The sequence below is a fragment of the Aythya ferina genome, assembly GCF_964211825.1.
Source record: "Aythya ferina genome assembly, chromosome: 24".
In the NCBI taxonomy this organism is placed as follows: Eukaryota; Metazoa; Chordata; class Aves; order Anseriformes; family Anatidae; genus Aythya; species Aythya ferina.
In genome coordinates this window covers 927,185-950,683 of record NC_140322.1, presented here as the reverse complement: position 1 = coordinate 950,683, position 23,499 = coordinate 927,185, and the positions used below count along the sequence as shown (strand labels likewise).

Below are 23,499 nucleotides of genomic sequence, written 5' to 3'. Positions count from 1 at the left end.
GTTGAGTCACCGTGCCTGGAGGTCTTTAAAAGATGTTTAGATGTAGAGCTCAGTGATATGGTTTAGTGGAGGACTGGTCGGTGTTAGGTCAGAGGTTGGACTGGGGGATCTTGGGGGTCTCTTCCAACCTAGAAATTCTGGGATTCTGTGATTTTCTGTGACTGTGATTTTCTGTGACTCTGATTCTGTGTGAGGGCAGAAATCGCTCCTCACAGTTCCACCGCTGCTCCTGGGGAGAGCGTGACAGCTCCCTGCCTTGAGGGGGGAATAAACAACCCCCAAACCCTTTATAATTTATTTTTTGTGTGGGGGGGGGGGTCTTGCATCATTAGGGGCAGCTTTGTGTGGGTTCCACTGGGACCCCCCTCACACAAACACACGACCCCCGGTGTGCTCCCCCCTCACGAGAGGGGCTCGGGGGGTGGTGGTGAGGGGGGAAATTCGGAGGCCGACCCCGAGCTGCAGCCCCCAGCCCCCAATCCCCGGCCCCCAGCGCCCCGCAGGTGGCTCCGGGCCTCGGTTCCCCCACCTGCGGGGCCCGGGCGGAGCCGGGGGCGGTGCGGGAGGCCGGGCAGGGCCGGGCCGGGCCGGGCCTCCCGCAGGCCGGCGAGGCCTCAGGCTCCACCCAGACCCCGCAGAAACTTTCCGTCGGTGCTCGGAGCCCGGAGCTCGGAGCTCGGAGGGAGCCTGGGCTGGGCCCGGCCCCTATGGGCAGCGGGCGGCGCTGGGCCCTGCCCGCCGCGGCCATGTCCGCCCCGGCTGCACCTGCGGGGGGCGGCGAAGCCGAGCCCGGGGGCCCCGCGGTGGTGGCGGCGGTCGCCCCCCGGCAGAAGAAGGGCGGCTCGCTGCGGAGAGCCTTCAGCTGGCTGCGGGGGAGGAAGAGGAGGCGCAGGGCTGCCAGCACCCCAACTGAGAGCCCCCAGCAGCAGCAGCAGCAAGGGGCAGGTGAGGGGCGAGGGGGGGTGGAGGAAGAGGAGGAGGAGGAGGAGGAGGGCGAGGTGGTGGATGAGGAGGGGGCAAGGTGTGGAGGTGGCCCCCGAAAGGGTCGGGGTGCCGGTCCCCCAGGGGTCTGGGTCCTGGCTCCCAAAAGGGTTGGAGTGCTGGCCCCCCAGGGGTCGGGGTGCTGGCCCCATAAAGGGTCGGGGTGCCGGTCCCCCAGGGGTCGTGGAGGTGGCTGAGGACCGGGCGCAGCAGCAGGTTTGTAAGAGGTTGGGGTGGTGGCCATGGAGGGTTCAAGGTCCGGGCTGTGGAGGTGGCCCTGGAGGGGTCGGGGAGGTGGGCGAGGAAGGGTCCGGGGGGTGGCCGGGGTGGTCGTGGAGGTGGGCGAGGAGGGGTCGGGGTGGTGGTGGTGGAAGGGGTGAGGAGGGGGTGAGCGGTGGGGTGGGATGGGGTGGGGTGGGGGATGAAGGGGTGGCCGTGGAGGGGTCGGGGTGGTGGCTGGGGAAGGGTCAGGGTGATGGCTGTGGTCTGTGGAAGTGACCATGGATGTGGCCGAGAAGGGGTTGAGGTGGTGGCCCCGGAGGACTCCTGCTGGTGGCCGTGGAGGTGACCTAGGACAGGTACAGCAATGGCTGAGAAGAGGTCAAGGTGGTGACCGAGGAGTGCCAGCACTGGTGGCCACAGAGGAGGCCAAATTGGGGCCACAGTTGGCCAAGAATGGTCCCGACACCGGCCACGGTGGCAGCTGCAGGGATGTGGCCGTGGTGGCGGTGGCCACGGGGGCTGTGGTGGCAGTGGCCACGGCAGCAGGCCGGATCCGGCAGGCCCCGGCACGGTCTTGCCCCTGCCCCGAGGCTGTTGCCGGTTCACTGGGTAGGTTCGCTCTCCGCTGAGTCAGAAGGTCACTGGGGCTGAGGGAAACCTGGAGGGCCGCCAGCCACCTCCTTCTCCTCCTCCTCCTCCTCCTCCTCCTCCTCGGCCGGGTGTTTGCCGTGCTCCAGGTGTGGCCCTTCCTGTCCTAGATATGGCCCCCACCCCGCCGTTTGCGGGCGCTCTCCTCCGTAACCCAGCCGTGTCCCTGCCTCCCGGCCCTGCTGGTCAACCAGCCGCGGGTGCCCTCCCTGGGACACCCCGGGGCGATGTTACGGGGAGCCACAGGCACCCATGGGTGTTCCTGAGGCATCCCCGCCGGGCTGTGCGTGGCCTCTTCCCCGAGCCACGAGGGATCCCGGCTGTGCCACGCCGCTGCCCTCCCTGCAGGGCACGCCGGGCGGCGGTGGCACCTCCTGGGCCTCGCTCGGCCAAGGGAGCGGCCGCCTCCGCGGCACCCGAACGCGGCCGGGTGCTGTCGCCTGGAACTTTCTTCCTCGATTTGCCCCCGGGGAGTCGATTCCTGGGCGCTCGGGACCGCGTGCGGGCGTGTTCACCGCTTTGCGAGGTGCAGCGATCTCTGATAAGGAAGGAGGGGCTGTGGAAAGGCAGCAGGGCCTCTGACAGAGCACGGGAGGTGGGCGCGATGCTGCCCGGCGGGACCTTCCTCCTGGCACGCCGAGCGCGGCCACCGCCGCTGTGGGCCTGGCGCTGAAACTTGAGCAGAAAAAACGAGCTGTGCCAAAGCATGTGATATTCCTCTTTGCAGCATGGAAACGCCCGCACCAGCTCTGTCATCCTTTTCTTTTTTTTTTTTCCCCTTAAGTTTTAATGTTCGCTGGTTGATCCTCCGAAGGTGAGACCCAGGAGAAGTTTCCATCTGTTGGGGACCTTTTGGAGGCAGCCTGCAGCCCCCTGGCCGTGCTGTCCCTGCGAGCACGGAGCTGTGTGCCAGGAGGGCAGCATCACTGCCGTGTTAAGGTGTCTGGGGAGGTTTTTTTGTGCGTGTGGGGGCCTCGGGATCCCGCTGGCAGCTGCCTGCTGCGTCCCTGCCATGTTTCCAGCGGAGCTGCTCCGAGGTGTGGAGCGGGGAAGCTGCGCCGACGTGCCGTGATTGCAGCGTGCGCCTGATTGAATCACCCCGGCTGGCTCCAGCAGGCAGCGGCTCCGCAGCCCCACCCTGGTTAACCACCTCCGCCCCAGCTGCAGGGATATAACTGGGGGGCACTGGGGGGGGCCCAGCACAACAAGGAGATGTTGTGCTGGAGGGCTTGCTGCCTGCTGGCCGTGGGTCAGTCCCGTTCCCTCGTTTTCCATCCTTAAAACGGGGTGACGGTGCTCCCGAGGGCTCCTCTCGCGATGGCCCACGTCATGCCGAGGGAGATGAAGCTCTGTGCGAAGCTCTGACCTGCCTGGAGGCTGCAGGCGCTGCCCGGCCTGGGAAGGTTTCCAAATATCGAGCTGTGGGACGGGGAAGAGGAGAGCTTTTAAGCGAGTCATTGTGGGCTCTGGTTGCAGGCGCGGTGCTCGTCTTTCTCCCTGCGTCTGTGCGGTGCTGAGGGGTGGCTGGGGTCAGGTCGGTGAGCTCCGCAGCACCCTGCGGCTCTCCCTCACCCTCCGTTCATCCGGGCTGGGGTTGTGGTTGTGGCATGGGGCTGGCTGGGAGGGCGAAGCCGTGCCGGGGAGCTGCGGGTCGGGGCTGGTTCCTCGGCCTCACCTCTGCGTGGTGGCGACCTGGACCTGGCTGTCAGCAGGGTCTGAATCGCTCAGCACCGAAATTGTGGGACCAGGACGATGGGTGTTCCCATTTGGGGCAAGCTGGTGGTCCATGCGATCGGACATCCCATCTCTGGCTGCTCCAAGTGCTGAGCTGGGCATAGCACGGGTGTTGTAAGCCCTAAAGGCAACCTTCAGGCTGCCCCTCTGCGGGGAGCAGCGCTGGGCACGAGCGGCTTTATCCTGGGCGGCAGGAAGGGTTTCTCCCCTGATGGATTCTGGTGGCTGCAGCGTTTCCCTTCCCATGCCACGTGTGAGCAGCTGGGGTGCCTCTGCCACAGACGATTCCTCCCGTGAGTTTGAGTGTTGCCCCGCCGTGCTGTGACCTCCCCAGCCCCGATCCTGGTTTGTGCCGCTCCGTGCGCGTCCTGTGCGCTGCCGTGTCCCCCAGCCAGCTCCGTCCAGCCCCGTGCCCCGAGGCTGTCGGCTCTCCTGCAGCTGCCCAACCCCTGTCCCTTCTGGTTATGGTGGGGAAAACCCCACTGCCCCAACTCGTGTTGGCAACTGGAAGATGGAAAATGAGCGAAGTGCTTGGGCTGCCCCGATCAGCAGGTGTGCAGGGAGGAGTGCCCTGGGGAAGAGCATCGTCACAGCCTGTGCTTTCGGCACTTCTGTGGTTCCTGCTCCTGTGGCGTGAAAACACATCACAATTCTTAGGGTATTTATTTCCCCAGAAAGCTCTGGAGGCCGAGGGAAGGGAGCAGAGGCACAGGGAGATGGGGGCGACCTGCCCAGGGCGGTATAAAGGGGCTAAAGTGAAGCAAGAAACGGGTCCTCAGCTCGCCTGTGCCGCCTGCTCTGGTCTGCCACATGTGGCTGCTTTTCCCTGCTGCCTCTGAGAGGTTTTTCTGTCGGGAGCAAGAAAGCTGAAAGCCTTTTCTTTTCCTCTGTGAGCGATGCTTGCAAACCCACACAGATTACGCCGGGCTTTTAACCCTCGGCAGCGCTGCACGGACCACGTTTCGAGAGCACGGCGTGAGCAGGAGTCTGTGCCCGTGGGCTCAGTCCAGTTTTTGGCCACTGCCCTCTCTGGGTTTCACAACATCCTTCGTAACTCCCCAGTGAAGTAAAGGAATTGATGTTCCAGAAGCGTTAAATGAGGGCTGGCTCTTCTTATTTGATACCAGCGCAGTCCAGCAGCAACAGGCTTCCAGACAGCTGGGGTCACCGCGATGTTAAAAATAAAGCTTTGAACGCTCCCAGCTCCTCCTGACACAAGCGAGCACTTGTTGGAGGCCCCGAGATTGCTCCTGTGTGCCCGTGGTGAGGCAGCAGCACCCCCAGGACCTGCTGCGGGGCTCCGTGGGGCGATGGAGGCAGCATGGAGCTGGGGGCTGCCCCGGGGTGGCGTTCTGCGTGCTGCTCTGAGCTGTGCCATCTCCCCCCTCGCCCCGTTTCCTCTATCTGCTGCCATATGGCAGCGCCGTCACGGCTGGGTGTAAGCACAGGGTTTGTATTTTAGTCCCGAGCTTCACAACTTGTCTGAAGGGAAGGAGGCCGCGGGGAGGTGCAGGGACTCCTGCTCGTGGCCTCCTGGGGACAGTTCCCACGCGCGCGGTCGTGGGTTTGTTGGTCTGCAGAAGGCAGAGAGTGACACTTGAGAAAATCTGAACAACAGGAATCCAGCGGCTGGCCCGGGCTGGAAACTGCGAGCTGCTCTGCTGAACAAAGAGAGGTGTGTCCTCAACCACAGCTATTCCACCTGGAGACAACTGGAAGAATTACTCTTGCAAATAACGTTCCATAAGCTCCGATAAAACTATTTCGCCGGGGTCGGGTTTCCTTTCAGAAGGAAGGTTTTATTTCATAAGACAATATCATCATTGACTTCGTCTCCAGCGCCGGTGGGAACACAAGCCATCGGAAGGTGAGGAGCCGGGCAAAGATGAAGCAAAAACTCATTCACCTGCCAAAAGGAGCCGGAGCTCGGGCTGGTCCCCGCGTCCCCTGCGGCGAACGCACGAAAGCCTCAGGCAGAGCCAGGAGCCGAACCCGTTCCACCCCTGTGGGTGTTTGTTGGAGCTGTCACCTGCAGCACAGCACGAGGCCACGCGCCGCTGATGGCCCCGGCTCCGGCCTGAGCAGGAAATAATTTGAAACCCTCCTGGTTATGTATTGCTGTTAATGATTGGGGATCTCAAGTGGGTTTCGTGCGTTACCTTTGCCTCGCTGCGCTTTACTTCCCCGTTACGGGAACAAGGGCTGAATTCCTTTCCCATTCAGGCAGCTCGGCTCCCGCTCTGCCCCTGCTCAGCGAGGGGGTCGGAGGAGGCCCAAATCCTTCCTGCTGCTGGCGCAGGGGGGTCCCGGCCCCTCCGCAGCCGGGCAGGGGCAGCGTGTGACTCGGTGGGGATCAGATGTGCGCGGAGCAGTCATGCGGCGATGACAAGATCTGTATCTCCCTGCCAGCTTCCCTGCCCGACCCACCTCCTTCCTTGCTGTTGCTGGAGTCTGTCTGATGAATAAAATCAGGGGCCTCCATCCTGGGGGCTGCACGCCTCCTGCCCCCGGTCCCTGTCCCCTCTGGCTGCTCCGCAGTCGGGTTTGTAGCCAGGGAAGGCCGTGCTGGGGGAGCTGTGGGGACGCGTTGTGCTGCCCCGCTTTCACAGCGGGTTTCTGGGCACAATGATTTAAACGTGGGGCTGGAAGGCAGGCGGTGAGGCTCGGGCACTGGGGGGGGGGCCGCGGTGCTGGAGCAGAGGGGGAAGTGTCGCTGAATCTGGGGCAGCCTCTCCTCTCCTTGCAGGGGGAGGAACGAAAACGTTTCACTGGAAGAACTCGCGGTGAGGCTTAGAGGAGCTCCTGTGGTGTGGTGGTGAGGGAAGGGGGCAGTGCAGGGGGTCCCCAGCCCACCCGGCGTGGAAAATGCTCTCCGAGTCCCTGGGCAGGGAGCTTGGACTCTCCTGCACTCGTGCCCACGTCCTGGTTCGGTCCCAGCCCCAGGGAGAGGGAAATTCGTGGTCTGGGTGGCACAGAGCAGTGCTGGGAAGCCGGCCCCGGCTGCTGGGAAGGGTTTTGAACCAAATTCCCGTTCCCATCGCCTCTCCCATGGTGGGCAGGGGCTGGAGGTGGTGCAGGGTGTGGGGGTCCCTGCCCCCAGCAAAACCCAGTGGGGAAGGGGGGCGGCGTTAATCCCAGTGCAGAGAGAGCTGGGCTGGAGTCCAGAGGTTAACCTGCTGCAGATCACCTCGGGAGGTCAGGACGGAGCTGCTGGCTGATTTTTATTTTATTTTTTTTTCCATCATCCCCCCTTCGTCCTGCGCCTTTACCACGAAACCGTCCTTCCTATTTACCCGCTCCTCGGGCTGAATCACCGAAGGAACATAAACATTCCCGGCAGGAATTGCCCACCGCCCGACCAGCTGACCCCTCCCTGCCCTCGCTGCGGTTAATTTTCTAATTAAGAAGCGGCGGGGGGAAAGCTGTGCTCCGCGCGGGGCGGGCTGCTGGCCTGGCCCCCGCGTTTCACAAGGGCCCTCCTCGGGCTTGTCTGTGCAGAGCTGGCGCCTGTTGCACCAGCGCCGCTCCGAGCTGCCCTTGCACAGACCTCTGCTGCTGCTGCTGCTTGCAAAACCGCGCGCGTGGGGAGCGGGGTCACGAGGCAGGAGGGAGGCTGTGGGGCTGGGATCACCCCAGGAGGGAGCAGGATCCGGGCACAGCACCGTGGGGGTGCGTCCCGTGCCGCAGCGATGTCCTCGGGGTTCACCCAGCTCCGATTTGCCCCACGAGGCAGAAACACGCAGGGGAGCTCCCGTGCAGCCAAGGGGCTCTCGCCCCAGCGTGGGGACACGTCCTTGGGCTCTGTGGTCCCACCTTTGTCCTTATGGCCTCCAGGGAAGGTCCAGATGGGGGCGTCCCGATGGGATTTTGGGGTCCTGTGACCCTGCAGCTGCAGGGGCTGTTCACATCGCACCCGGGGTGCTTCGAGCTGCGCTCAGGGACAGGCAGGGATCGTCACAGCAGGGACAGAGGCGGGTGCTGTGCTGGTGGCAGGGGCAGCCGGCAGCACGCTGACAGCAGAGGGGGGGTCCTGGGGGGGCTGGACCCCCTGCCCCTTCCATCCCAGCCTCAGCACCCGCCGTGGAGCCGAGCTGGGAGGGTGCCACCGGAGCCGCTGGGCGCTCCCGGGAGGCCACTCCTCTCCCTGCCTGAGCCATTGGCTCCAGCAGAGCCGGCTGCGAGCGCTGGGATCCCGCAGCCGCGGGGATGGGAGCAGGCGGCCGGCAGCTCTCCGCCACGGGACCCCCCCAGAGCCCCCCGGGCAGCACCATGTAGCGCCGCGGCATCCTCCGCCCGGCAGCGGTGGAGGGCGAGACCGGCCTGATGGGCAACGCGCACCGCAAGAGGAGCCCCGCGGGCGTCAAGGCCGGCTCCTCCTGGCCCTGGAGCCGTGCCGGGAAGCAGAGGGCAGGTAGGAGCCTGGGGGGGGACCCGGGGGGGTTGGTTCTGAGCCCCTCGTGGGGCTGCGCTGGGGAAGTTTGCTGTTTGCACTCGCTCTCGTGCTGGATTTGGCGTGCCGGGGGGTCTGGGGAGGGAGCTGAGCACGGTGTCGGGGCAGGTTGCCGGTGGCTTCGCGGTCCCCTAAGGGAGCTGATGCCCCCGGGGACCAGCAGCCGAGCTGGGGGTTGGTTAGGCTCAGGCCCTCTGACTTCAGGAGCTGAAGAAAAAGCTCCTGACGTGCACGGGGGCTGCTCCCGTGGCTTTTCCTGCGCTATCAGGACAGCGATCGCCCGCTGGGTTGGTTTCCACCTTGTTTTTCTCAGCGGCTGGAGCAGGGACCCCGGGGCCACCAGCGTCGCGTTCCCCCTCGGCCCTGAGCCGCCTCCTCTCCCTTTCCCTGCCTCGGTTTCCCGGCCGTGCTGGAGTCGAGGAGCTCTCGCAGGAGCCCCCTGCATCCCCCCTGCCCACGCAGCGCTGCCTCAGCCGCTGGGGAGGGGAGAGAGCCGGGGGCCGGGCAGGGGCCGAGCTCGGCTCTCACAATGCAGCCGGGGGCACCGCTTCCACCGCTTTATTTATGCTCCAGCTCCACGCCTGCAGTTCAAAAGCCCAGAGGAGGCAGGGAGGGGGCCAGCTTTTTTTCTCTGGGGAAGGGGAAAGGAGAGGGGAGGCTCCTATACGGGCTGGGTGTGCTTATAGGGTTATCAGACCCTCGCAGTGCCCCCTTCCCGGTTCATCTGCTGGATGGGGTGAGCAGCAAAGGGTCTCTTGCAGTGCTGGTGTCCTCATCCAGAAGCTGCTGCCCTGCCCTGCTGGTGTTACGCTGTCCCCTTGTCCCCTGCGTGAGATGGGGACGTTTGCAAAGCCCCGGGGTCGGTGCAGGTGGGGTTGGGGGGTCCGGGGTGTTAACCGGGTGGTTTGGCTGCTTGGCTCGTACATCCCCAGCACCAGCCGGGTCCTGCCCCGCTCAGAGCCAGCACGGGGGCTCTGCCACCAGCCCTGCAGGGATGTCCCAGCCCTGCTGTCCCTCCTGCCCTTGGCTCCCCAGTTTCCGTCTCTCTTTACGGGGCCGCAGGGTGCCCAGCTGCAGCCGTGCCAGCTGTCCCCGAGGCAAACACCCCGCAGCCTGGATTTGGATCCGCAGCCAGGCTCGGGGAGTGACAAAGCCGAGTGAAATTCCCCAGGTGAAGCTTGAAGGTGACCCGCAGAGCCAGGAGGCTCTGCCCTCGAGGAGCTTTGTGGGTCCGGTGCGTCCCTCGGGCACGGGAGGGTCGGGGTTTGCAGAGCGGGCGTTTCTGGGAGCGTTCCCCGCGCCGCTCGGAGCCCTCAGCCTCGTAACCCAGGGGTGCAGGGAGTGTGTCACATCTGTAACAAAGCCTTCATTTATCCACACCATCAATTATCTGTTCAAGTCAAATGGGTATTAAGCAAAGCAAACAAGTCCCGAGGAGGCAGCTGGGAAATCCCTTTCCCAAAGACTTCAGCGGAGAAGCAAAGCGAGCACCTCCTGCCCCGCGGGCTCTCCGCCGTGCACCTCTCCTGGCTGTGGTCTCTCCACCAAAAGGTTCCTCTTGCTGCGGTCGGCAGCTGGGAAGGGCCAAGCGGGGCCGTGCAGCCCATGCTCAGAGCTGGGCTCCTGCCCTTTGCTGGCCCCACACCTCCCCGTGAGGATGCGCTGGGGCTCGTGGCTCTGAGCAGCCCCCAACACAGCCCCCAGCAGTCTCCTGGTCCCATCCCATATTGTTCCTCAACCTGGGGGCTTTTTTTTTCCTCTCTGGAAGTCCCTCTCCAGCTCGTGTTCTTGCCCTGAGCTTCTTCAGGAGGAAGCTTTCTGCCAGCCTGACCCGTTGGCTGGTGCTGTGTCTTGCTCTGAGACTTGTGGCAGCTGGAGGTGTCCTCGCAGGGCAGGGCACTGGGATTTCCCTGGGGACCACAGGTGGGTAGCACCCCACCGGGGGCATCCCACCCTACAAGGGGCAGCCACGCCGAGCTCGCCGTGTGAGGAGGGCTGAAGGGCACCGGGTGGAAGGCGCTGAGAAAACGTGGGGCGAGTTCTGTTTGTTCTCTGCCACGGCTCCATGGCAACGGCCGCGGTGGCCACAAAGCGAAGGAATTTGCATTGTGTCGCTTCAGCGTTTTGGAGGGCGCAGCGGGATCACCGGCTGGGGGCAGGGAGCGGGGACCCGGCTCCCTCGGGTCCCCAAGCTCCCCGCTCCTCCTGCCCTTAGGGGGATTCCCAGATTTGCAGGTCTGAAGCCGATTGCACATCACTTGTGAGCAGACCAGCAGCAGCCCCAGGTCCCCTCTCCATCCCCCAAATGCTCGGCCCCATCGCTTTCTCCCCCCTTTCCTGGGGCGCAGAGGGTGGCCGGGGCTGGGCACCGCTCCCCACTGGGGCTCAGGTCCGCGGCTGTTTTGCTTGGCCCGCTGTGTGCTTTTGGAGAATATTTACAAGCTCTCCCTCCCTGGACCCGCTGGCCACGTCTGCGTAACCTCCCTGCTCCTTCCGTTCCTGGGCTTTTTGTTTTTCCTCCCCTCCTTGTTGCTCTTTCCTCCCCCAGGGTTTTGGCTCTTTCCACGCGCTGCCGCTCCGGCCGCGGTGCCGCCGAGGCCGTGCTGCGGTGCCCAGGGCCGGTTGTAGGGGCAGCTCAGGCCCAGACAGGCACTTGGAAGCACAGCCCGGGCTGCGAGGCGGCTGTGGCTGCCCGCTGCCGTTTGATCTTGAAGGGCAGGAGCCGTGGGATGGAGCTGGCACAGCCAGAGGGTGAGCGGGGAGGGCAGGGCGGCCACGGGTGGCTGCCCGCGACCTGGTCCCTGCTGCCGGTGTCACGGCGCTCCTTGTGCTCAGCCCAACCTCCCAGACCTGCCTCAGCGGGGCTGGGATCCCAAAAGCCGTCTCCTTTTCCCCGTCCCCGTGGACGAGCAGGGCCCGTCTGTCTCTGGGGCGCATCCCCGGCCTCTCCTTCCCCTCCCCGTGCGCCGCGGAGCTGCCTGGGGAAGGTCCCCGGCAGTCCTTGAGCACCATGGAGACCACGGGCTCTTATCTCCTCCTTATCAGGACAGCCCCGCCGGGCCCTGCTGAGTCAGGGTGCAGGAACGTGGCGCTGGGCCAGGCTGCACCCAGCGGCAGCGAGGTGCTGAGCGCCGTCAGCTGGGGCTTGGAGCTGATGGGGAACCCCGGTGCTGGGCTCCCAGCCTCGGGCTGGCCCCAGCCCCGCTGTGGGGAGCAGAGCAGCCCCGGGAGCCCTCGGGCTGGCAGCCTGGCCATGGCTATGGTGCCGTGGGGGGTCCTGGCCCAGCCTCTGTGCCCACCAGAGCTGATAAGAGCCGGGATGAAAGCATGGAGAGGGCAGGCAGGGGCGAGGGGCGAGCCATGAGGTGGTGGGGTTGCTGGTGGAGCCTGCTGGCAGCCCTGGCTCTCTGCGGGAGCATTTTGGGGTGTCCTTCTGCTCTGCCCCCGCTGTTTGAGGCAGACCCACGCCGGGCTGGCTCCACAAACAGCAGGGGGGCAGATAAGGACCGGGGCCCGCCCCGGCAGGCACCACAGCGGGGTTGATGCGGGCATTCAGCCGGGATGGGTGCGTGCCGAGCCGTGCTCCACCACCGAGAGGCAGGGCAGGGGTCCTGCCCTTTTGCTGTGTGGCCTTTTTTTTATTATTATCATTATTTTTCCCTTTCCCCCATCGTTTCAGGGTCAGCCCCAGCCCCTCTGGCCCCGTTTCACCGCGTCCTTCCCCCGTTGGAGAAGTTCCTGCCCCGCCGTGCCGCCTCCTGCCAGCCCTGCCTGGCACGCGTGCGGGCAGGAGGAGAGGGATGAGGCTGCGGGGCAGGGGGTGCGTGCGTGGAGAAACCTGCAAGGTCTTGCCTCTAATCCATTTCCTGGAGCCGCTCCTGCAGTACCTGCTGCGGCAGGCATGCCTGACATTCACAGAGCACCTTCGGGACCTGCAAGCACGGCGGGCGTGATGGCACGCACCCAGGGGACGCAGCCGTGGGACTGGGCACGGGGGGGTGGAGGAAAGGGGAAGCAGGACTGAAAAAGCTGCAGATTTCGGCACAGCTCGGGGTGGATTATTGGAGAGGGAGCTGGTGGCGATGGCTGGTCCCCAGCTGAGGGGTTCCTGCGGGGCTCTGGGGGCTCTGTGGGGCTCGTTCCCCGGTCCCATCCCTCGCCGGCTGCGGCCACGCTCTGCAGCTGGGCTGTTCCTACCCGGATCCGGCTCGCGGCCGGCGGGGGAAGCTGCTCCTGCTCTTATTTACCTTCAAACCTGTTCGGTGGCTTCCCAGGAGGGGCCGAGCGGGGCGGGGACGGGGATAGAGGCCCTGCTCGCTGGGCTGGAACAGCCGAGCGGGGCTGGGAGCGGGCACGGGGCTGCCCATTGCCCTCGGCACCTCTGGGCCGCCCGCGGGGAGCACAGGGGCTGGGGGAGCGCGTGGAGACAGCACAGGGCGAGGGCTGGAGCGGCTTGGGAGAGAGCCGAGCTCTCCTGTGTGTGTTGCGTGACCCGGAGCAGAGGCTCGGTGCTTGTGTGTCTCAACTTGTCCCAGGTTTCTCTCTGCACGGGGATGTTTGGCCCCGAAGGCACGCGTCGGAGGCCGCTCGCTGCGCGCCCAGCCCTCGCCGAGGGGCTGCAATAACGCCCGGCTGGGAGCCGGGGACGTTGCCCACCACGGGGTCACCGCCTGGCTGTCCCCAGCCCTGTGCTCAGGAGGGGTTGGGGTTAGGGCCGAGCTGGCTCCACGCAGCCCCTGGAGCAGCACGGTGCCCTCCTGCCCTTCATCAGCCCTCCTCCAGCTGGGGGTTCGCCCCCATCCCCTGTGCTGCCTGCCCTGGCCGTGGCCTGATGACTTGTACGAGTCCTGGGGACCTCATGGTAGCTTTCCGTGCTGGAATGGAGAGGATAAAAAAGACCCGAGTTTGTTTTCCTATCTGAAATTAATTTTATTTCTGCCTCTGCATGGGATCGTCTTTGAGATCAGAGCCAGCAGCGGAGCCTGGGTCGTGTTTATTTGCTTTGTGGAGATGTTTTCCTGGCTGAAACAGCCCCGAAGTGAGGACTGGGGCTGGCCGCAGCCCCTGGGAGATAGCGGGCTGCGTGACAGCCGGGGGCTCCGAAGCCTCGATAAATATTATTGCATCTCAGCCTGCCTTGAGACAGCCCAGTCCTGCGGCACGTCCCAGGGCACAGATCCTGTGCGGATCCTCGCTGCAACAACAAGGCTGCTCCGTGTTTCTGCAGCCCCCTCGGTGCAGAGAGTCCCCAAACGTGGTCCCCAAGCTGTGCCCTTCCCTTCCCTTCCCTTCCCTTCCCTTCCCTTCCCTTCCCTTCCCTTCCCTTCCCTTCCCTTCCCTTCCCTTCCCTTCCCTTCCCTTCCCTTCCCTTCCCTTCCCTTCCCTTCCCTTCCCTTCCCTTCCCTTCCCTTCCCTTCCCTTCCCTTCCCTTCCCTTCCCTTCCCTTCCCTTCCCTTCCCTTCCCTTCCCTTCCCTTCCCTTCCCTTCCCTTCCCTTCCCTTCCCTTCCCTTCCCTTCCCTTCCCTTCCCTTCCCTTCCCTTCCCTTCCCTTCCCTTCCCCAGGACCTCGCAGCCCCCTTCCCCCCTGGCTCCCCCCTCTCCTCCCCATTTTTCTCTGCTGACTCAGTGGCAGTGGGGCAGGGCTGCTCCTCCTGCTCCCTGCTCCTCCTGCTCCCCGCTCCCGCCGCGGGACCCGAAGGCAAGTCGGGGCAGTGCCGCGCAGGCGGGGATGGATGCGTGCAGCTGGGGCCAGCCCAACCGCTGCTCACAGCATCCCTGGTTTGGGTCTGTGCAGCCCCAGGCGTGTTCCTTCAGGGTCTCAGCCCTGGTTTTTCCCTCGCATGGCTCTGCCCATGCCCCTCGTTGCCCTCTGGAGCAGGCAGGGGCAGCAGCACCTCGCTCGGGGTGCTCTGTGCCCTCCAAGCCGTGCCTGGCGTCGGCAGTCCCCGGCCCGCGGTGTTGGCCACCAGCTCCCGTGCAAGGAGAGCGTCCTTGAGACCGTCCTGCCCTTTCCCGGGAAGGAAGCAGAGTTCCTCCTGCAGCAGGATCCTGCTGCCACGTGCGCACCGGGCACGTGTGCCGGAGCCCGGAGGGGCCGGGTCGATGCAGGGCGCGTCGCGAGGAATGCGCGAGGGACGGGAACGCCGGCTGCGCACGGGCGTGCTGCGACTGGCACGGGCTGCAGCTGCCCCAGGTTCCTCAGCCCACCGAGAGCTGCGGGGCCAGGCCTCCTGGCTGCCTTCCTCCCTCCCCGTTCCCCTTTGTCAGGTTTCCCTTTGGCAGCGGGGAGCTCCCGGTGTTGGCACCACCGGGGCGAGGAGATGGAGGCTGCGGAGGTTGCAGTGAAGGTAGCAGGGAGAGGAGGAGCAGCAGAGGCCGTGCTTGGTGCCCTGCTGTGCTTTGGGGTGCTCCTGGCTGCTCAGTGACCCGGCTGCTTTGTCCCTCGGGCCGGATCCTTCCCCAGGGAGCTCCCCCAGCTCTGCTCCTGCTGCCGCTCGCGATGTGCCGCCCGGAGAGGAGAGGGGCAGCGCTCGGCGCGGCACGTGGCTGCCTGCTTTGTGCACCCTCAGCCCTTTCATTATGTCCCTAATTACGTCCCTTCTCCCCTCGTGCTGTGTAAAGAGCCGGGAAGCGTCCGCCCGCAGCCGCCGGCACCTTCTGGGTGAGCGCATGGGCAGCGGGCCCCATCCTGCCTGTGCTGGAGGCAGGGAGGGAGCTGGGTCACGCAGGAGCTTTTTTTTGCCCTTTTTGCCCTTGTGGGGTGCGTGCGGTGCCAGGGGCCCGCAGCCAAAATCTGGGCCTGGCTCCAAACAACGTTTGGGCAGCCCGCGAGGAGCCACGCCTGCCCCGGGACGTGCTCAGGACCCTTCTGGCGATGCAGAGGAATCCCCGGAGCATCTGCTCCTCCCGCACCACGGCTGCTGGACTTTGGGGGGGGTCCTGCGGTGTTTTGGGGGCTCAGAGGGGGGCACCCGCTGCCCCCTGCCCCAGCTCCTCGCTGCGGCTCCATCCCAGCTGCTGGGCAGTCCCAAGGGCAGGGAGAAAAAGCCTCCCAGCTCTTCCCAGCTGGCCACACTGGTTCCGAAGCCACCATACTGGTTTGTAGGGCCGCTGCGCCCTGGGGGACCAGGGGCACAGCCCCAGATGAACGCAGAGCTTCAGGAGCCCCGCGGGGCTCTGCCCAAGCACCGGGCAGGATCCGACCCCGCAGGCTGCGTGCAGGGGGGGGGACAGGAGGGCCAGAGGAGGGGCCCTGCTCTCCTGCTCTCCTCCTCCGGCACCGAGGAGCGCGGAGGGAGCAGCTGGGGCTGTCCCCTCCTGCCGCCGCGCAGCGCTCCCCGGCTCCATCCTCTCCCCCCTGCGCAGCCGCTCCGCCGGCCGGGCATCCTCCCGCTGGCTCCTGCGGCGCGGATGAGGAAGGGGAGAGGGAGCTGAGGGCTCCCCCCGGCACAACAGGCAGCTTCAGAGCCCCCCCCTCCCGCGGGGAGCAGCCCCTTCCCCTGGCCACCATGGTGGTTTTCATGGGCAGGAACCTCTCCTCGCTTCTGGCGTTCTTCAAGAAGGGTGAGTGGAGGTGCGGAGGAGAGGAGGGAGGGGGGAAAAAAAAATACACCAAACCCTTGTCCTTACACAACCCTGCCTGCCCGCAGCGCCTCGCAGGGGGCTGCTGCCAACCCGGCATGGGTTGGGGGGGTCCCTGCGGTGGCTGTCGCTCCGGGGAGGGCAGGGAAGGTCACCTCGGGCCTGGGAAGTTAATGGCAAAAATTATTGTGTCCCTAAAAGCATCGTGTCCCTAAAATCATCACGCCCCTAAAATCACCGTGCCTGTGTCAGAAGGTGGCTCTGACTGTGCGAGGGTGGGGGTCCGGCGAGGGGCTGCCAAAACTGGGGAGGGGAAGGGCTTAGGGGAAGGGCAGCGCGATGGGGGCGGTGGGTGCCTCGTGTCCCACGCAGGGACCTTGTGTGAGCACAGGGGGTCCCCAAACCATCCGCCACGCGCCCTCCCCACCCGGCCGAGCCCCTCGGTGCCCGCTCGCCGTGCCGCGGGCGCTGCTTTGGGGCCCGAGCCCGGTGTCTGGTGGCACGCCGCGGCAGGGTGGGCCGGCTCCATTGTTCGGGGCCTGCTCTTTGTGTGCCGGAGCTGGAGCGTGGCCGGAGCCGGGGCTGAGCCGTGGTGGGGGCCGGGGGCTGGGTGTGTGTTTATAGGGCTGCAGCCGGCCCCGCATCCCCGCAGCGCTGCCCTCCAGCCCTGTGCCACCCCCCCCCATGGGGTCTCCTTTCCCTTCTCTCAGCCTGAAGTTGTGTTTTTTTGTTTTTTTTTTTTCCAAGCTGGAAGATTCGGAAGCCGTGCTGGCGGTGGAGGGCAGACGGGAGCAGGCCGGGCTGTGCCCGTGTCCCTGTGTCACCCTGCCAGGAGCAGCCCCCCCCGTGGGCACCCGGACCCCCGGGCAGGAGCCGTGCGTGGGCACTGCCCGCTGTGGGGAGGGGGCTGCAAACGGGGGGTGTGCAGGGCCCTGTGCCGGCCGTGCCGTGGATCCTGGGACCCCCAGCACCCATGGGGGCCTTGATGGGGGCTGCATCAGCCTCCGGGTCCCCTGGGGGCCGCGCCTTGGTTTCCCTCCCCTGTACCCGCCCTGGGCGTGGGGCTGGGTCCCTGCTTTTGGGGCGCTTTGCGAGGTTTTGAGATGATGCAAGCCTCCAGAAGGGAAAGTTTTGCTGCCTTTATTTCCCCCCCCTCGCTGTCCCTTCTCTGCCGGGCTGCCTGCAGCCCCCGCCCGGCTCTAAGGAAGGTGCTGGAGAGGAGGAGGAAGGTGCTGGGGAGGCAGTGCCGAGCCCCAGCCCTGTGCTGCTGGTGGGGAGGGAACGCTGCAGCTCCTGCAGCCGAGACAGCCTGACTCCAGCGCATCGATCAGCCCTGGGCTCACAGGGGGGGCTCAGGGGCTGCATCCTGCCTCACCACGGGTCTGGGGGCTGCTGTCCTGCAGGGATTTGTCCGGGGAGCCCTCTGAGCCCTCTCTCTGCCTTCGCAGGCTCCGCCAAGGCTGAGAACGACAAGCGGCTGAGCGTGCAGTACAAGCCGGGCGAGGAATGCCCCGACAACGTCTTCTTCCCCAGCACGCGGCCCCCGCACCTGGAGGAGCTGCACAACCAGGCCCGCGAGGGGCTCAAGTCCCTGCAGCACCAAGGTAAAGGGGGGGGGGGGTCCTGCCCCCCCCATGGACCCTGTCCTGCCGCGGCACGGTGCCCCCAGCACCCCGGGCAGCTGGCTGCCCTGCCCGCATGGGCGGCGCGAGCGAGGGTGAGCAGAGTCCAGCTCTGGGGGTGCCGCTGGTGGCCGGTGCTGCCCTGGGCTCCAGCGGCCGCTCTCGTGGCTGCCTGCGCCCCCCAGGATCCTGCAGAGGCCCTGAGCCCCTTCCCCTTTCCCTTCCTTCCTCCCGCAGAGAAGCAGAAGCAGACCAAAAGTGCCTGGGACCACGGGGACACCAACAGCCTCCAGGTGAGTGGGGAGCCCCGGACAGCCCCGCTGCGTGGCTGGGGGGGGGGTGAGGAGGGCAGGATGGGCCCCCAGTGCCCCCGCTGATGGTCAGGGCAGCTCTAAGGCAGTGATCTGGCTGAGAGCAGTGCTGTAGGACCGTGTCTGGGGGGTGTACAGGGCACTAAGGGGCTGTGACCCCCTTGGTGTTACCCCTTTTCCCCCCACGATGAATTTCTGTCCCTGTTCTCACCGCTGGCACCTCACCTCCTGCCTTGTGCGGCTCTGCCCAGGACCCCCCCTCCATGCCCGTGTCCCTCCGTCCCCCCCATCTCACCCCAGCGGTGTCCCCCCATCAGCGCTGAGCCAGGGGGGGAGCAGGGGCCGCGTCCAGCCCCGTGGCTGGGCCCCCCCCCGGCTGCTGACGGGCGAGAAACTCCCACTCACTTGGCTGAGCTCGGGTTCGCTGCTTCCCTGAGCTCTGACCCTGCTCCCAGCGCCTCACCCACGTGTATTTGCTTTAAGCGCTGCCTCCCTTTGGCGCTCGGCCACCTTAACCCCTTGGAAGCGGGCGGCGAGGGGGAAAGCGAGGCCGTGAGCCTTCGGGGGGGTGTTTTTTTTGGGGTCCTGCCCTCTGGCCCTGCCGGGAGGTGCTTTATTGGGATGAGGGGGGCACAGAGCGCCGTGCCCATCAGGAGGGGCACAGACTGTCCCCTGGCCTGCCCCAGCCCCGCTCCCCTCCCAGCCCCCAGTCACCCCCCGGCCCCGGGGTGCAGCAGGGCTGGGCGAAGCCCCCGGGGTGGTTCTGGCTCGGTGGGAGCCCAGCAGTTCCCTCCAGAGCAGGGTCAGGGCGGTGCCGGCTCCTCCACCCAGCTGGACCTCGACTCACCGGCTCTCCGGGGGCTGTGGGGCTGTGTGGGGTCCCCGGGGCTGCTCCCGGCCCCGCTCCTGGTGGGAGGACTCTGGCTGCCGGTGTGGCTGACTCAGCCTTTGGCCCTCGGAGAAGCTTTTGTCTCAGCAGCGCTGGGGCTGCGGACTCAGTTCGCGGCGGAGAAGGGGCCTGGCGGGGCTGGGGGGGGGCCGCTCCTTCCCCGCAGCCCTCCCGAGCCCGCTGTCTGCCCACACAGTCCTGCGCGTCCTCGGAGGATGACAGCGTGTCCTTCCGCAGCCGGGCGGCTTCCTGCCTCACCGACAGCACCTCCGAGGACGCCCTCTCCATCCGCTCCGAGATGATCCAGCGGAAAGGTGCCCGGCTTGGGGGGCTGCGGGGCTGGGGGGTGCGAGCCGAGGGGGTGCGAGGGGTCAGGGGGTCTGGGGAGCCTGGCAGGAAACACGGGGGGCTTCTGGGCTCGGAGTTCGGCATCTGGGGGCCCTTGGGGAGGAGAAAGCAGCTCGGGCTGAGTCAGAGGCTGCTGCAGGCGTTGGGCTGGGACTGGGCGAGGGGGACAGACGGACGGACAGATGCCGTCTCCTCCCTGCTCGGACCCTGCGGCCGTTTGGCAGCTGCCGAAGCCTCCCTGGGCTGTGCCGGGTGCCTGAGCTCGGCTTGTCCCAGAGCATCCCAAGCAGCCGTGGTGGGCACTGGGCTGGGGGTGCTGGGGGGACCTGGCCTAGGGCCCACGTCGTGCCGGCTGGACCCTGCTCACACCTCTCGCAGGTTCCACCTTCCGTCCGCACGACTCCTTCGCCAAATCTTCGGAGAGGGCTGGCAGGAAGAGGAAGGAGAGGAGGACAACGGTGCTGGGCATCCCCCAGCACGTCCAGAAGGAGCTGGGTAAGCGTCGTGGGCGAGTTTTAAGGTCCGGCCCCATCCCTCAGCTGGGTGGATCCGCCTTGGGATCACGCCTGGTTCGTTTCTCCCTGCTCCCAGGTCTCAGGAACAGCCGGGAGGCCAAGGGACACGCTGCCAACGGGCGCGGGGGCAGCCAGGCACCGCAGCCCTTGCTGAACGGCGGGCAGGTCTCCGGCGATGCCATCCGCATCCCCACCATCGATGGGAACCTGCCACCTCTGGATGTCCCCGGCGGTGCCCGCGTCCGCCTGGGAGCCTTGGAGGAGGCGGACAAAGCCCTGCAGAAGCACATCGACCGCGTTTACTACGACGACACGTTGCTGGGGAGGAAGACGGCGGCCAAGCTGTCGCCCATGGCGAGGCCGAAGTCACTGGCCGTGCCGGGCATGACCACCAGCACCAGCCCCCAGGAGCTGCTGAGCCCCGTCATGTCCATCTCGCCCCAGGGCACCTACATGTCCAAGATCATCCCCAACGCCATCCTGCCGCCCATGGTGGACGTGGTGGCCCTGACGCGCAGCAGCGTGCGGACGCTGAGCCGCTGCAGCCTGGTGTCATCCAGCCCAGCCTCGGTGCGCTCCCTCACCCGCTTCTCGGAGCACAGCGCCCGCAGCCGCGAGCCCTCCTCCTCCAGCGACAACTGGAGCCACTCGCAGTCCACCGAGACCATCGTCTCCAACAGCTCCACCATCTCCTCGCAGGGCGGCTCCGACCGCCGCCAGCCCGAGGCGGGGCCGCGCAGCGAGGTGGACGCAGCGGGACGCTCCGACACCGATCAGGTCAGCGTCTACAGCTCGGCCAGCTTCGCCAGCACCTGCTCCAAGCCCACCGTGGCCCCCACGCACACAGCGCACGGGCTGCTGGCCGTGGGGCCCCGCAGCGTGAGCGGCAGCAGCGGCCGGGCGTCCCCCGCCTTCAGCACGAGCAGCCAGGCAGAGGGCTCAGACACGGGCAGCCTGGCGAGCGAGCGCTCCTCAGCACGCAGCGTCTCCCTCAGGAAGATGAAGAAGCCCCCGGCGCCCCCTCGCAGGACCTATTCTCTGCACCAGAAGGTGGAGGAGGGGGAACCCAAAGTGCTGGGGCTGCCCCCCAAGCCTGACCGGCGGCCCCAGCGGGAGAGCGGCGTGCCCTGGTCCCCCCGCTCCGAGCCCTTCAGCCCGACGGTCGAGGACGAGGTTTTCTCCCCGTCGTCGCTGAGCGAGACCAGCAGCGTCCGCTCCGAGAGCCTGGCTGGCACCAGCTCCCCCGAGGCCTCGCGGGGCAGCCCCGGGCCGGGTGACCGTGGCGTGACGGTGGTGCTGAGAGAACCCACGGCTCAGCCCAAGTGGAGCTGCCTGGACGGCTCTGACCGCACCATGTCCCCCTCCAGCGGCTACTCCAGCCAGAGCGGGACCCCCACGCTGCCCACCAAGGGGCTGGGCCCCCCGGCTGCTTCCCCGGGCAGGGTCCAGCCCCAGAAGCCGGACCGGGTGTGCTCCTTGCAGTCCCCGGCGCTGTCCGTCTCGTCCTCCCTCACCTCCATCTCTTCCTCGGCCTCGGACCCGGCTCCCTCGGAGACGCCGAACTGCACGCAGAGCCGCTCGGACAGGTTCGTCATCCCACCGCACCCCAAGGTGCCCGCTCCTTTCTTCCTGCCACCCATAAAGCTCCAGCCACCCGCAGCCCCCGCCGCCCCCCTCGCCCCCTCGCCAGACCCACCGGTGCCCAGTATCACCAGCCAGGAGCCCTCCACCAAGCCCGGCACCAAGTCTCCTCCGCCGTCGCCGCCTCCTGCCTACCACCCGCCTCCACCGCCGGCTAAGAAGGCGGAGGCGAGCCCGGAGCCTGCCTGCGAGGCCCCTGCGGAGGCCACCTGGCCCCCACCGCCCCCACCAGCCCCCGAGGTGCACGACCTGTCCATGGCGGACTTCCCCCCTCCGGATGAAGCCTATTTCTCCAGCCTGCCCCTGCCAGATGCCGTGCCGGCTCCGGCAGCTGGGCAGAAGCAGGCCCCAAACCCGGAGGCTGCGTCTTCCTCGTTATCAGCCACCATCTCCTCACATGTCCAGCAGCAGGACCCTCCGGCTGGGGCAGCGCGGCCGCCGTCCCCCACCAAGCCTCCCCCCGAGGCCGTCGTGCCCCCGCCGCCTCCTCTCCCCCCACCTTCAGCTCCGGCTCCGCCGCCCCAACCCGGCTTGAAGAAGCCTGCGAACGGCTCCCGGGCGGATGCCAAGAAGGAGCCGGCGTCGCGGAGCAAGAGCGGCCCGGTGCCCAAGGAGGACGCCAGCCTGCCCATCGTCACGCCCTCGCTGCTGCAGATGGTGCGGCTGCGCTCCGTCAGCGTGGAGCCGCCCGCCGGGGCCGGGACCGGGGCTGAAGAGCGGCCGGTGCCCCAAAAGCCCGTCCGCCGGGCCCTGTCCACGCGGCAGCCCCCTCCTGCCAAAGACGCGGTGCCTTCGAACCAGCTCCAAGCCGCCGTGCACCTCAAGGCGGCCGCTTTGTCTGCCGGCGAGGCCGCGGCAGCATCCGGGCCGGTTGAGAAACCCCCGGGCAACAAAACGGCTCAGCCCGGCCCCGAGGGGCCGCCCGCGGACGGGCAGCTCTCCCCCAGGCACAAATCTCCCACCTCCACCGCCAGCTTCATCTTCGCCAAGAGCTCCAAGAAGCTGGTGATCGAGACGCCCTCGTCGCCCGAGGCGCAGGCCGACCTGAAGAGGAACTTGGTGGCCGAGCTGATGAATTTCTCCGGGCAGCGCTCGGCGGCCCCGGCCGCTGCCCAGCAGGGCCCAGGGAAATCACAAGCGCTCCGAAAGCCCGGCAAGGTGCCCCCGCCTGTCGCCAAGAAGCCTTCGCTCGGCCCAGGGCCGGCCCCGTCCCCCCTGAGCCCCAAAGCACCCGAGGCGCTGGGCTCCCCCGTGCCGGACGGGAAGGCCAAGGCAGCCCCGGCGGAGGAGAGCAGGACTCAGAGCGAGCCGGCAGCAACGGCCGAGGGCAGGAGCGCTGCAGCCCCGGGCACGGAGCCGCCAGCACAAGGTAGGTGGGGCGGGAGGGTTGGGGACTGCTTGGCCCCGTTCAGACCCCGCTGTGGGCTGAGAACTCGGCACGTGTTGAGGGTTTGGTAGCCAAAACCCCCCGGCAGCGGTGGGGATGGTGCTGGGGCTGGGGGCACTGGGATGGTTTGGTCGAGGGCCAGGCTTGTGGGAAGTTGGGGTGCGGGAAGGTCTCTGACGGGCTTTTCCCTCTCGCCTTGCAGACAGACGAGGAGAGACAGCCTGAAGGACGGCGCTGCAGGACTCGTGCCCCCGCAGACAGGAATCCAAATCTCTCAGGGACCTGGGCAGGTCAACAGACAAGCGTGGAACTGGCAACTAACTTAATACAGGAAGCAAACAGCCTTAGCCTCCATGGCCTTGATGATATTTATGCAAAAATGGTGTTGGTTTCACTTTTCCTAAGTACTACAGCTTTATTTTGCAATTTTTGTTTTATACTGGACTCCGAGGCCCGCGTTCAGAGCCAGCACCTCCTCCCTGCCGGGCTGCTGCTTGGTTTGTGCGTGCGGAGCGGAGCAGCCGCGCAGCGAGGAGCGCGAGGGGCCAGAACCCACCGGCGAGGACGTGGGAGGAGGCGCAGCCCTCCTGGACGGGGCTCGGGGGAGCCGCCCCGTGAGAAATCAAAGCACTTTGGACAAAGGAACTGGAAGGCTGCGGCCACGGCAGCCCCCAGGAGGACGCAGGCAGCAGCAGCAGGAGGGGACGGAGGCGCTGGCTGGGGGGCACCGAGCTCCAAGGGGGGGGTCTCGGCCAGCACCGCTCCCGTCCCGCAGCTCGCCCCGCGGCCGGGCACAGCGGGAGCCTCGCAGCTGCCCCCTGAGTTGGGTGTTCAAGCCCCGGGGAAGAGCCTCGATTTCTGTTTCTGTAACCTTGGGTCACAGTTTGATTTCTTTGATTGTAAAAAAAAAAAAAACAAAAACAAAAAAACAAACCAAAACGACCAAAAAATCCTCTGCTGCCGCGTAGCCGCTCAGAGCTCTGTACCTGGCTGGTAAAGACGATGACTGAAGCTCGCTGCCTCCTGTGCTTCCTGGCTAGGGCCCCCTCTCCCCCCCTACAGCAGGTGCCCGGCCCCACACCGCTGCGTTCCCTTAGGGCTGGCTCCCAGCCCCTGTCCCCACGGGGTGGGCAGAGCCGGGGCTGTTTGGCTCCTGGCAGCACCAGGACG

General features: G+C 66.6%; 1 protein-coding gene across 3 annotated transcripts; it reads left to right on the top strand.

The window, feature by feature from the left end:
- Positions 1-651: 651 nt before the first annotated feature.
- NHSL3 (NHS like 3) lies at positions 652-23,340 on the top strand. Of its 3 annotated transcripts, none has more exons than XM_084497047.1 (7): positions 652-945; positions 17,065-17,220; positions 17,476-17,531; positions 18,635-18,752; positions 19,165-19,281; positions 19,378-22,311; positions 22,532-23,340. In XM_084497047.1, exons 1-7 carry the CDS (start codon positions 708-710, stop codon positions 22,552-22,554), a joined length of 3,642 nt encoding a protein of 1,213 aa, XP_084353173.1. In that variant the 5' UTR covers positions 652-707; the 3' UTR covers positions 22,555-23,340. The 3 variants fall into 3 exon arrangements, with proteins under 3 accessions (XP_084353173.1, XP_084353174.1, XP_084353175.1); XM_084497048.1 differs by lacking the exon at positions 652-945 and adding an exon at positions 7,819-7,996; XM_084497049.1 differs by lacking the exon at positions 652-945 and adding an exon at positions 14,308-15,598.
- Positions 23,341-23,499: the final 159 nt, after the last annotated feature.

What these genes read in the sequence shown, in the direction of transcription:
- NHSL3 (XM_084497047.1), top strand. Translation starts at nt 708, where the DNA reads ATGGGCAGCGGGCGGCGCTGGGCCCTGCCCGCCGCGGCCATGTCCGCC. An exon ending in GGGACACCAACAGCCTCCAG is followed by an intron (nt 17,532 to 18,634) that starts GTGAGTGGGGAG and finishes CTGCCCACACAG; the next exon opens with TCCTGCGCGTCCTCGGAGGA. An exon ending in CACGGAGCCGCCAGCACAAG is followed by an intron (nt 22,312 to 22,531) that starts GTAGGTGGGGCG and finishes CTCGCCTTGCAG; the next exon opens with ACAGACGAGGAGAGACAGCC.